We start from the raw sequence: 12,875 nt of genomic DNA on the forward strand, positions 1-12,875 counted from the left end.
CAGCTTGACAAACAGTGGACGTGTCTTGCAGCAGGGGGTGCCTCAAAGACCCCATGCGCGCAGAAGAGCACCACGTCACAGTCCAAAGGAGGGTCACCCTCCCCAAATGCTAAGTGTGCCAGCACCAGAATGGGTATCAAGCTGGGCCGTTGCCCAGGCTGAGGGAGGCAGCTGGGGGGCTGCAGCCCACCCCGAGGGACCCTGCAAACAATGCATAGTGCCCGGTGCTGAGTGCGGCCTCGGATGGGAGAATCTCCCGGGGGAGTGCTCCGGCCTGTGGGAGCGTCCTCCCAGCCGGTGAGCTCAGCGGCTGCAGAGAAGCAGGGCTGACGGGCCCGCAGGTGGACGAAAGGGTCTGTGGGTGGGTGAGTGGGCAGCCCACCCCACGTCACACCCAGAAACTTTCTCTGGGGCCTGGGCAGGCCACGTGGCAATGCCACCGTTCTGGAGTCCAGACCCCGTTTCCGGGCGGAGGGGACTTCGCTGATCCAGCTTCCAGTGCTCCAGGGCAGAGACCGCCCAGCAGGACCACGTGCAGCGGGGGCGAAAGGAAGCTGTCGAAGGGAAAGGTGGGACTGGGGGTCTCGGGCCGTCTGGGGCCAGGCAGGCGGGGAACAGGAACAGGGCCCCGCAGGGCAGACCCCAGAGACCTGGCACTTCACACCCCACCTCCTCCGAGCACCACCCCCCCCCCCCAGCAGCCAGGAGCCCTGCGTCCAGTATGCACCCCTCCCCCACATCTAGAGAAAGGGTCAGGGCTGGAAGCGGTCCTTTCTCCATTGAAGACCCAAGGCCCCCGAGCTGTGGGAGGTCCGAGGAAGGCCCAGAAGGGGTGGGGCTCACCTGGAGGGACATCACACCAGGAGGAGGCTGGGGCTGCGCAGCTGCTGGTACACCTGCAGGAGCCGCTCCGCCGTGGTCCCTGAGCTGGCCTCATCGTCTGTGCTCAGCCGGTCCCGCAGGGTCTGCACCTCTCGCAGCAGCGTCTGCGGGGTGGGGAGGGGGGAAGGGGCGGCACTCAGACTCCCCACCTCCCTGCTGGGCACAGCCCCCGCCCCTCTGGGGGAGGCCCATCCTACTTGGGAGGACAGTCCCCACTCCCCAGGTGGCGGGAGGAGCCCCCATCCCGACCCTTGACCCTCGGGCTGTGAGTCCGGGCAGGCTCCACTGTGCTGGGGACACCTGAGGCCCTGTGCATGTCCCCAGAGGAGCCCAGCCAGGTCCCGCGCTTGCTGGCCAGGCTGGGGGGGAGGCCCAGATGAGGGACCTCACCTCGTGGTTGACCTGGATCTGGTGGAGATACTGAACACGGAGGTCGGGTGGGCTGGAGCTCTGGGCAGCCTGTTCCACAACCATCCTCTGGTGGGGGGACAAGGGACAGGTGGTTGGAGAGGACACTTCCCACCTCCCATCTGGAGGGGGTGCCTGGGGCCCCATCACCTCCGAGGGGCCCTCTGCATGGTCTGCTGCAGCCCCAGCAGGTTACTTGGAAGGAACGTCCTTCTCGCTCCCCGTTCCTCTGCTGCCCACTCCCTCCCTCGTCCTCACAGAGCCCTTCTCTCCTCCTTGGTGTCAGGACTGGCGCCAGCTGCTGCCCTCGCGGGGGCCACCCAACCTGCCCCATTTGCTTTCTGGGGAAACCCAGGCAGCTCCTGGGAGCTCAGATCCAAGCCCCCAGACAGGCTCAGGCGGCGAGGCCCCACCAGCCTCTGCGGCAGCCGCTGCAGGAAGACCATGTGGCGGGGGCGGGGGGCGGCGACCGTTACATGGACCACGGTGTCAGCTGACAGGACAGACTGTGGCCTGCAGTCCGCCTGAATGTTCCTATCAAGGGAGCGTCTGCAGCTCCCTGTTAGGAGCCAAACCTGCCCCCAGCAGCTCAGCACATGACTGTCCTCCGAGCTGTGGTCTTTGCCAACGAACGAGGGAAGAGGAGGCCACGTGGGTGGGCCCTAAACCGACGTGAGCGGCGTCCTTGTAAGAAGCGTGCAGACGTGCACAGAGGACAGCCGCGGAAAGACACAGGAGAACACGGCTGTCTGTGCACCACGGAGAGGCCTCAGCCTCCAGCACGCAATTCCTGCCGTTCGTGCCCAGGCTGTGGTTGTCGTGGCACCTGGACACGAACGTCCCCTCCCTGCCAGTGGTCGGGTCAGCACGCTCCTTCCCGAGTGCCACATTAAGCGTCAACCTCCTGGCTGCCGTGCTCGGCATGTCTGGAGACGGCCTGGCAGGAGCGAGAAGACGGTCGAAGAGGCCCCTCTCTGGGCACAGGGAACAAGAACCAATCCGGGGGCTGGTGTCCCCACCAGGCCCACACCCCTCTGACAGCTCGACACACTCAGGACTAGATCCCTGAGCCACATGTGCCACGGTGGGCACATGTGCCATCAGTGTTGCGTGGGGGGGGACCGCTGGGGTCACAGGCTCCTGAGTAGCGCCCACCTGCCTGGGCTGGTGAGGGCTCCTGGTTCCCCAGGGTGCACTGGAGAGTCTAGACCACCACCACTCAGGTCCTCGTCAAAGCCTAAACGCCAAGACCGCGGGTTCTCCGATTCCCAGGTCTGGGATGGGGCCTGGGAATGTGCTCTGGTAAGTTCCAGGGGGAGGCTGGTTCCAGAGCCATACCGCAGAGCTGTCGCCATCGGCCGACGGTTACCACCGCAGACCCCTCTATGACTGTCAAGGCCTCGTTCAGAACAGGTGGGAGGAGATAGGCCGGCCAACCTCGGAGCCAGAGCTCTGTCCCGCCAAGGGCACCAGGTGGCAGGTTTCATCTGGAACCCGAGGACAGCAATGTGACAGCTCATCCCATGCCAGGTGGCAAAACGGGCCCCAAAGGCGTGTGAGAGGTTGGCCGTCACTCCTGCTTTCTTGGCAGAGATGTGGAGGCTCAGAGTGTAGGTACCTTGTCCCAGGACCCACGTTCGGGGCATCTTGCCAGGGCCCGGCCTCTCGGCACAGCCAGGCAAGTTGGGAGGCCTGCACGTGAGCGTGACAGGTAGCACACGGACCGTCCTCTTTTGACGCAGTGCCCACGTGGGTTCGCGGACGCGCTGGGGGGCCGCCGGCACACCAGATGGCGGTGCGTTACTGAAGTGCCATCAGCAAAGCTGCCCTACTCACCCCTCAGCTGCCCATAGCTCACCTGCACGACACAAACACGCACAAGCAAAGAGGAGGGAGGATCGTCCTGCAACACCCACGCAGGCAGCCACGGTCCGCCACAGTCCCGTTCCCACCACCGCACTCCGACCTCCTGAGTGAGCCCGTGTACCTGTAGACGCCCAATGACAGCATGGTGTGCCTGGCACAGATTGGCCAGAGAGGAGCTCTCCACTTGGATCTCCACGGCCTGCACAGGCCCTGCCGCGCACAGGTGGGTCACCGTCACCTGCAAAGCACGAGGAGCCTCGCTGTCCACGCACCGCCCTGCCCCACCCCGAGGGCAACTCTCAGAGGGCCCCAACTCCCCAGTCTGGGCCGCCCCTCTGCAGCCTGGAAGCGGAGAGGTGCGGGAGGGCTCCCGGGCCTGGGCCTCCCCACCTGCTAACTTGTACCTGAGAGCCCGCCACCTGCACCCGACCAGCAGCATCCCGTTGGGAACTGCCGTCCAGAAGGCATCCCGCTCCCGTGGGACGGACACTCACGGCTCCCGTGGGACGGACTATAGCCACGGCACTCACTCTACAATGCAGTGACTCTGTGCCCGCTCCACCGTGGACAGCCCACACCGGGCATCCCGGGTCACCCGGCAGCAAGGTCAGGGTTTCAGAAGTGAAACTGGGAGGGGACTGGGTGCCCAAAGTCAGCCAAGTGCCCCCAGGAAGTTCGGGGCACACCGAGCTCAGGGTGAAGCCCCAGCACAGCACGGGCAGGCTGGAGGCCAGGACGTGCTGCCTCGCTCCCCATGCAGGACCCAACGGCCCAGGGGCGGAGCCACTGTCTGGAAGTTCTTCCTTCCGCAGCCTGGGGATGTGCTGGGGTTGCGAGTGCTCACCAGGTCGACTACCCGGCCCTTCCCACCACCTGGGGAGCCACCGTCAGGGCCCGGAATCGGCCCAGGGATGCGCCAACCCAGGCACGCCGATCTGGCCTGAAAGGCTGTGCAGTGGGCGGCCCGCCACCTCAGGGACAGGTGTCTTGGCCGCCTGGGCCACTCTGTGAGCCTCCAACGCTGGATTGTGAGAGTCTGCTGGACACGACCCCAGGCCTGCCACCGGGAGCATCTTGGGAGGGAAGGTGTGTGCGAGAAGCGTGCTGACAGTTGGTTCCGGGGTCTCAGCGCCCCTGTAGGGCAGGGGTTTGGTGGTTCAGGGCCTGGGGTCAGTGGGGTCCCAGAGTACACACTGTCGCCAAGCAATGCTGGGGCACCTGGCCACGAATTCCAGCAGTGCGTGGGCCCGTCCCCACAGGGGCCTGAAACGCGAGGTCCACGCTGCCACTGGCCCCGCGAAGGCTGTTCCGGCACAAGCGTGCGTCGGGTGGTGCACGTCAGAAACCTCCGGAAGGTTGGGCCCAATACCCTGATTCCTCTCAAGCAGCCCAGAGATGCTGTGGGCTCTCAGACGCCGCTCTGAAAACCACCACTATCGACACGACTTCCCCAGAGAGCTGACCCCTGGCTTGCCTCTCGGACGACAAGGTGGAGGTCAGTGCCGTCAGGGGCCACTCCCCGGACGGAGGACAGCAGTCGGGCCCTCACGACGTCCAGGGCGCTGTTCTCGGCAAGCAGCCACTGCAGGGTGGTACAGCCCAGGGACACGCCTGGCGGAGAGAGGCACCACAGGGAGCTCGCACAGGTCCTGGAAGAGGCGGGAGCCCCGCGTCCACAGGCAGGAGCCGGGCCGTCAGCGACACCAACCTGGCTGACCGTCCCCCAGGGCGGCCCTCAGAAGCCCCGCTGACACCTTGATGGTGGCCACCGACGGGGGCGGGAACTTGGCCCGCAGGGAAGCGGGTCCGGCCGGCTCGCTGCCCGGCCCGAGGCGCGCTCCCAAGAAGATGTCCACGGGGTCGCCGGCGGGGCTGCGCGGGCTGGGGGCCTGCGCGGGGGGCGCGGCCAGGCCGGGAAAGCGCAGGCACTGCAGCACGTCCACGGTGTGCTCGCTCAGGGGCAGGCAGACGCCGTCTTGCTCAGGCAACGTGTCGGGGGGGCACCCTTCCAAGGAGGGGTCCTCGGAAGAGTCTGGGGGGGCGAGGGCCCCGCCCACAACCTCCCTGAGGCTGTAGTGGAGCGCACAGGAGACCGTCACAGGCAGGTCCGGCGCGCCGTCCTCACCGGGACCCAGGGGCAGCGTCACCTCCCGCCGGTCGCCGGGGCCCAGCCGGTCCACGGGGATGGCGTAGGTGGCGGCCGAGCCGGCCGAGTCTGGGTCTGAGGCGCGGGAGCGGGTTCGCACCTGCACACACCAAGTCCAGCCCCGGTCCAGACTGAAGCCGCTGCCGTTCTGTAGCCGGCAGGTGGCCGTCAGCACGTCCTGCAGCTGCGCGCGGCTCCAGGCGGTGGCAGTGGTACACGAGATGGGCCTGGGGCCCTCGCGGCTCGCCAGCAGGACGCAGCTCACGTTCACGGCTTCGTTGAGGCACACGAGGGCCCGGTTGCGCTGATCAACTGCCTTCTTCAGAGAAGACACCCTGGAAAGGACGAACACGGCACCTCGGGGACGGGCGAGGAAGCGCGGGGGTGGGTGCCGCGTCCCCTCCTCCTGGGCCCGGAAGACACCAGGACCCGGCCGCCCCGTGACGTGCGTCCAGAGAGGAGCGAGGGCCTGCCTCAGGGCGGCCCGCCGGCCCCACCCCTACCGGAGCCCTTTCGAAGGTGCCCCCAGCTGTCTAACTGAAGCCCGGCTCTCGGGCAGCAGGGCCACAGGGGACAGAGGCTGAAGCTGACGGAACCCCACTCAGCGGGCCCGGCCTAGTCCGCCAGGCTCATGGCCACGGCCAACCTTGTTGGGGCCACATGGGCCAGGTGGTGCCACAGCAGGGCTGGCCTCTCCGCTGCGTTCCCGGCCACGTCCTGAGCTGGCCCCCCTGCTCCTCCGCAGCAGTGCTGTGACAGCCCAGGGGACGGCAGGCACTACGGAACGGCCTTAAGTGACAAGGCCCGGAGCCTACAGACCGTCACCCCGGGCCACACAGAAAGGCGGGTCAGAGGACGAAGCCGCTGGGGCCTTTGTTGAGACGGGGGGGCTGAGACCTCTGAGGAGAGGGGACCCCTGGGGGAGAGCTGAGGCGTCGGCACAGAGAGTCTCCCCGATGGCAGGGAAGACGCGCGAGCAGGGCCCAGGACGCGGCGGACGTCCCTCCCGACCTCCGGGATGGGACAGGACGCGGCATCTGGGGCTCTCACTGGGGTCAGGGGCAAAGCGACAGGCCTGGCCCGAACCGCCACCGCCACCCAGGATGTCGTCCCCCCCGAAGGATACCAACCCCCAAGGACACGGCACTGGCCTCCACCCGGACGACAGGCAGCCCAGCCGCTCACCTCTCAGAGACGGTGCCGATTCCAGAGAGCAGCTCCTTAATTTTCTGGCCAGTGTTCACCACTGTCGCTCTGGCGGGGCAGGGCGCCTCGGAGCTCAGGTCCAGGCTACAGGTCATCAGGCGGCCCCTGGCAGACAGGGCCAGGAGCCTGGTGCCACCTGAGGATGGGCACCCACGGGGCCTGGTCAACAGGCGAGAAGGGGCAAATGGCTGGAGGCACGGGACAAACGTGGCCAGCAGCCAGGACCCAGGCGAGAGAGGGGGTCCTGGCGACGGCCCTGAAGAGATGCCGGATGACCAAAGGGCCCTGGACGTGGACCGGGGGGCAGAGCCACTGCCCACATCCACCTCACGCACGTGGCATGCGGGCCACCGAGTCAGCCCGGTGCGGCTCTACCTCCGACGGGCCACACAAGGCAGAGGTGCCTCCAGACCGAAGGGTGCCGCACAAGCCCCTCGTCCTCACTCCGCACTCGCCGGGGCCTCCCCAGAAGGCTGCTCTCTCTAGCACCTGTTCCGTCCCCTCCCGCACCCCCGGGCTCCTGGGGAGCCTCCAGGAGACAGGCTCCACCTCCTGCGACTTGGCCACTGGTCCCCCAAGCCCAGTGCCGCGGAGGCCCCGAGCCCCGGCCCGAGCTGCAGCAGCCAGAAGAGCGAGGCACAGAGCACGCCCAGGCCGAGCCGCTGCCGGGCGCAGCCATCCACACGACCCTCTCCCTGCGGTACGGACACTGGTGAGTACCGTCCACACTGGCGTCACGGGCCTCGTGCACCATGTTAACCAGAGCGCACACTTTGCTAACCGCGGCGCCGGGCCGACACGGCAAAAACCCTCTGCGGCTCTATCTGGGGAAAACACAGGGGCAGAGTTCCGGGATGCCGCCCGCACCGGGGCACAGGAGGCTGGCCAGCTAGGCCACACGGGAAGCAGGGCAGGCGCCTCCCACCTTCAAAAAACACCACCTGCCCCTCCTTGGGCCACCCACCGCAGGAGACCCGTAGGTCACCCAGGTGCAGACCCCACCCGGGGCGAGCGGCCGGCTGCCGCCGCGGCCCCCACAGGCCACACACGACCAGACACCCCGTGACCCAAAGGAAAACAAGTACCGACCCCCAGGCTACTCCAGGCAAGGAAACCCCTGCCTGTCAGGTTTACGAAAGGCGCGAAGGAGGCGGAGAGGGGAGGACGGGCCAGGTCACAGGAGAGAAGACAGCCACGCGGAAAATTCCACCCCCGCCACGACAGGCTCCGGTTTTCCAGGTTTAAACAGCTGCTCGTACCTTTAGGCACCTCGGACAACACGGAGAGCGTGACGACGCTGCACACGCTTAAGCTGGCTGGACACAGCAGAGAGGGCAGGCTGCCCGGGCCCCTGTCAGGCTGCACGGGGTCCTGGGGGGCACCTCCCCGAGCCAGGTCCACGACACAGAGGTCCGAGGGGGTGCTGTGGTACACACGGCTGCCTCCGCCACAGGCCGCACACAGCACAGGCCCTGGGAGCCGGTACTCCTGCAGCTCCGGCACCAGATCCCCCGCCTCGTCCCAGCTGGCCTTGATGGCCAGCACCCGGCCGTGGCGACCCAGCGCCACTAGGCAGTCTGGGTGTGTGTCCTCCACGTTCTCGCCCGAGGACTCTGTCCTCAACGCTCCGATGGAAACAACGGGTTCCTCCAGGTGATGGAGAATCTTGACAAGGGCCTTTGGGTCACCAGGGGCCAACCTGGAGGTGACCAGGGTCTTCAAGACCACACAGCAGAGCTGGCCATCAGGGAGACCACAGAGGATCACAGGTGATTCCAAGAGGGAGGCGTCAACTCCAAAGAGCAGCCCAAAGAGGGCCCGTTCCAGCGTGAAGCCCCCAGAGCCCGGCATACGGCCACACAGCCCGCTGCAGCCCGGTGGTGACACACAGCACAGCACTGGGAGGAAGTGGGGGGCTGTGGGCTCCCCAAGGCTCCCAGCCAGAGGGCTGGAAGTGGACAACTCCACCTCGCCGATCTGGCCTGGGGGCCTGGCGTCCTCCCCTGGACGGTGACACCGAAACAGCTGTACCTTCCACTGGGCAGGGCCCTGTGCCAGGGTGACCAGTATGTCATCGAGCACAACGAAAGCACACAGTGTGGCGTCAGGGAGGATGCAGGCATCTGGGTCCACGGGGATCACGGGGCAAGGGGGCTCGCCGTCCTCACTGTCCTCATCATTCTTGTCGCTGTCATCCCCGTCATCCTGGCTCACAGACCTTCAAGAACCAGGGGACTGTTGGTCAGAACGTTCATAAGCTCTCTTCCCAACAAACCGCCAGCGAGCACACGGGGCACAGAGTCTCCACGGGGAGTGACCTTGGTGAGGGGGTTACAGCCCCTCAGCAGTGGGAAGAAGGCCCCCCGGGGAGCGGCTGGTCTGCCCCACTACCTCCCACCTGCCCGCGGACTGTTCTGACCAGTCACCCAGGGACACATGCGACGGGATGTATCCAGGCTTCCAGAAACGGGATGCCAAAGGAAAATTCTCATCAGTGCAGAACCATAAGAGCCCCCGGGGCCTAGGCTCTGAATCGCGGCCCCCACCTTTTTAAGTCCTAAACCAGCAACGAGCAGCTGCCTGCGTCCAGCCTCTGCACTGGTACCTGGCTGAGGCCTAACTCCTCAACATCGGTCCCCCCCAACTGACTCAGGGTTCAGGGTGCCTTGGCTGTGACTGCTAGCCACAGGGGCCCACCTAAAAAGTGTGTCACAGCAGAGGGGACGGGGTCCTACCTCAGGCTGCACACTCTACAGCCTAGACCTCACTTAGTAAGGGTTCTCCTCCAGCAGGAGCCTGCTAGAGAATGTAGACGCTGGGGGCTGGGGGCACCCAAGACTTCAGAGCCGGCCCCGGGGCCCAGCAGCCCTACAGGGCTGGTGGCTGCTCACTCTGAACCTAATCCAGGGGGCAAGCAAAAGGTACAGGTCGCAGCAGGCACAGAAGCGTGTTTCAGAAGACAGAGTAGGGAGGCCACGGTCCCAGACAACCACAGTCCACCTGAGACCATGTCAGCCTCCGCCATGAGGGCTGCCCAGTGACCCCTCTTCACCTGCTCGCCTGGTCCAACGACACGCAGTAGACGCCTTTCTGGGCGCACAACACGTAGAGCACCCCGCCGAGGGCCGAGAGCTCCAGGTGCCACACCCGACCAGGAAACCTGAAGACGGCCTGGACATCGGAGGGAAAGCGGCGTCAGGCCGGCCGCGAGAAGGACCGAGGGGAGGCGGAGAGCGGCACCCAGTCCTTACACAAGCTCCTCAAAAGCGCCGGCCCCTCCCAGAGAACCAAGACCCCCCACGTCCAAGTCTCCTCACCCTCGGAACCCTGTCCCCTCGCCCCGCCCCCTCGCCCCCGGGTGGCCTGTCCCCCATGTCCTCCCCCGACCCCGGGCTCCAGACACCCGATTCCTCCCCGCATTCCCCGTCCGGGACCCCCGCCAACCCCTCCGCCCGAGAGCCCACCACCACTCCCCGCCCCTCCCGGGCCCGAGGTCCCCGCCCGGCGCTCACGGTCAGCAGATTCCCCTCCTGGTCGTAGACGTAGACGAGCTCGCTCCCGGTGGACACGAAGATCTCGGCGCCGCAGCACAGCACGCGGGGCTTGCCCGCCGCCAGGCCCCCGAGCGGGCAGCGGAAGCCCGCCAAGTACTGGACCCGCGGCGCGAAGCCGGCCATGGTGCCGGTGGAGGCTCGGGGGACGGGGCGCTTTACGGCCGCCCACGTGGCGGCGCGACCTCCGCCGTAAAGCGGTCCGGACGGGGGCGGGGCGCGGGGGCAGGGGCGGGGCCCGGGGGCGGTGGCGGCTCCGCGCCGGGTGCCGGGTCCCAGTTTGGGTGGCAGGCTGGGAGGCCCCGCCCCTGCGAGGAAACTAGTGGGCACAGCGGTTTGGCAAAGGGCCCGCGTGTGTAAAGCCAAACGCGGGGAACCCCAGGGAATCCCGCCCGTGCGCCGCGCGGTCCCAGGCGCCCTCGAAGCGGGGAACGCCGCGGCACCTCCCACGCCGGTGCGGTGCCTCGGGGCTGGTCGGCCGGGACCGAAGTCGCGTCGCGCCTCCCCTGTACGCCGTGGAGCCAGGCAGGGGCCGGAACCCGGGGGGGGGGGGGCCGGGGCCAGCGTACCGCCTCCTCTGGGCAGACGGTCCACTCCTAAAGCGATTTTGTGGGGTTCCGGGGAGCGGTTGGACTTCTTGGAGGAGTCCAGGGCTCCCGCAGCCCGGGCGTTCCAGGCCCGAGGACGGATCACCTCCCTCTGAGCCCACCCCAACCCCAGGGTTTGAGCTAAACATGGACAGAGGTGCCCCTCCCTCCGATCCTGGCCACGAGTTGTTCAGGGTGTGTATTAGTTTGGCTGGACAATGGGGGCAAAGGATCATGAAGAGGAGGGTATGGCTAACCAGAAATCGGTTTGGGGTGAAGTGAAGCCAGGGCGAGACACCTCTCGTCCCCACCACCCTGGCTGCCCCTCTCTCTCCCCACATTCCCTGGGGCTTTGGAAGTGCTCACCAGAGAAGAGCCAAGAGCTCTCCTCTGGATGAGTCAGGAGGCCCAGAGAGTCCCTGAAAGGTGCCTGCAGACGGGAAGGTCAAATACATGCCACTCCTTGCCAACGGGAAAATCTCCAAGGTCAGAGACCCAGGAGTGAGCGAGGCATCTGCGGGGTGCAGCCTAGCACAGTACGTTGAAGGGGCCAGCTGCCAACTGTTCCCCGGGCGTGGAAGTTAAACTGACATCACCGAGGCTGCCGTGTCTGCCAAAATGCACAACCGGTAGCAGTTCTAATTGGCCTTGCTGAGGCGCCCCCCCCCCCCCCCCACCGCCCCGCCCCGGGCAGCGGACAGCCACCGCTCCACGGTTTCCGGGTGCTGGGTCGAACACAACGTGAACGTGACCCTCGCAGTCTGTCGTTCGCCCTTTTTGAAGTTCGCCCAGGTGAAGTCTGGGCTGGAAAGAGATCACCGCCTGAGCTGAAGTTGGACTGAGCCACCCAGGTGCCCCATAAGCCTTCATAATTGGAAAGTGGGGGCAGGCTCCGTCCTGTGCCCGGGGCCCAAGGCCTGTCTGCCAGTCTGACCACTATTCCTCTTGAACTACCCGCTCATATTAACTCCCATCCCAGTCCTCCCAGGCTGTTCCCCAACACCGAGGAGCTGTCCTAGAGAAAATGAGCACATGGGGAAGTGGATCTAGGAGGTGGGTTGAGCTGGGCAGGCCTTCCCGCACCCTGCCCAGGTCTGGCCTGGACGGCCAAACCCTTGGGTGGCCAGGACGACCCTGCAGGCGCTGTTGGGCCAGGTCACTCCTCTGTCCCTCTCCCTCTGCTCAGCAGGCCTAGCAGGATCCTGGCCCCAAGCCGGGGAAGCTCACACTGTGATGTGAGGATTTATGAGCAATAATAAACAAAAATGAGCAAAATATAAACAGAGGGGGGCCCTGGGTGCCGACCCCTGGAGTTTACAGACACGAACATAGGGCTGAAGGCCAGCAGCCTCTCGTGGGTGTGCAAGGTGCACGCTCCCGCCAGTGCTCTCTGCCAAATCTGGGGGCAGTTCAATCTTCCTAAGGTCAAATGACACTGCCAGCCTGGGGGGCGAGTCCCTGGTGCGTGCACGGCAGCAGCAGGCCCTGTTGGGCCCCCTCACAGGCAGCACGTCCCCTCTGCTTGGTTTCCTGAGGTGGGGGTGGCTCCCCTCAGATCCAGCAAGTGCAGCATTCTGAGGCGCACCAAGGGCCGGGTATGGCAGTGACCCCAACTCGGAGGCCGTGGTTGGGAGTGTGAACCGCACGCTGCTTGGAGCAGCCAGGCCCAGAGGCACCTAGGGCCCCCCGACGTCAGCAGGTGCCGTTTTCTATATACTTGTCCAGGGTTTTCTATATACTTGTCCAGGGTTGAGTCACGTGGCCCAAGGACTGGGTGGTGCAGAAAGGTGTGTGTGTGAAGGCGGGCACCTGAACCCCAAGAGGGAGTGCCTCCTGGCCGCCGTCATGCGACAATTCAGGACAGGCAGCCTGTCACCTCCCGGCTTGACACCCCTACACCTGTGCAGTGGAGGGGCTTCCAGACTGCGTCCTTCACCTGCTGCCTGACACCAGCACCTGTCCCCAGACAGAGAGACCTGGGAGCAGCCACGTGGCTGACAGGCAGGGAAGCGCCCGAGGGAGGCCACGCTCTCCTCTTCCACCGGATGACACACCACAAGTCAGTGCCGGGGAGCCCGGGCAGGGGAGAGGGCTCCATACGAGGTCAGTGACGTGCAGAGAAAAGTGAAGTCACGCAACAGGAAGCAGACTCCGACACAACCTGCAGACAGAAGCTCGACGCGCAGGGAGAGGCCTCGGGGCCCGGGATGACAAATGGGGAGCCCAAGA

The 12,875-nt window shown here is 66.1% G+C and overlaps 1 protein-coding gene across 2 annotated transcripts; it reads right to left on the bottom strand.

Annotated features, from left to right (window-relative positions):
• FAAP100 (FA core complex associated protein 100) lies at positions 1 to 10,235 on the bottom strand. Of its 2 annotated transcripts, XM_086688249.1 has the most exons (10): positions 10,021 to 10,234; positions 9,561 to 9,679; positions 7,768 to 8,726; positions 6,488 to 6,644; positions 4,865 to 5,637; positions 4,631 to 4,767; positions 3,278 to 3,394; positions 1,273 to 1,359; positions 844 to 986; positions 1 to 554 (listed from the first exon to the last, which is right to left on the bottom strand). In XM_086688249.1, exons 1-9 carry the CDS (start codon positions 10,183 to 10,185, stop codon positions 855 to 857), a joined length of 2,646 nt encoding a protein of 881 aa, XP_086544375.1. In that variant the 5' UTR covers positions 10,186 to 10,234; the 3' UTR covers positions 1 to 554; positions 844 to 854. The 2 variants fall into 2 exon arrangements, with proteins under 2 accessions (XP_086544375.1, XP_086544376.1); XM_086688250.1 differs by lacking the exons at positions 1 to 554; positions 844 to 986; positions 1,273 to 1,359 and adding an exon at positions 1,869 to 3,148 and having other exon boundaries at positions 10,021 to 10,235.
• Between the last annotated feature and the right edge of the window lie 2,640 nt (positions 10,236 to 12,875).

This window comes from Puma concolor, chromosome E1 (genome assembly GCF_028749965.1).
Source record: "Puma concolor isolate L17-30 chromosome E1, mPumCon1.1.hap2, whole genome shotgun sequence".
Classification (NCBI taxonomy): Eukaryota; Metazoa; Chordata; class Mammalia; order Carnivora; family Felidae; genus Puma; species Puma concolor.

Coding starts and splice junctions, on each gene's coding strand:
- FAAP100 (XM_086688249.1), bottom strand. CDS start 10,185: ATGGCCGGCTTCGCGCCGCGGGTCCAGTACTTGGCGGGCTTCCGCTGC. Junction 6,645..7,767: donor GTTGTCCGAGGTGCCTAAAG/GTACGAGCAGCT, acceptor GCCCATCCTCAG/GTGGCACCAGGCTCCTGGCC. Junction 3,395..4,630: donor TCCACCTTGTCGTCCGAGAG/GCAAGCCAGGGG, acceptor CGTGCTTTGCAG/GTGACGGTGACCCACCTGTG.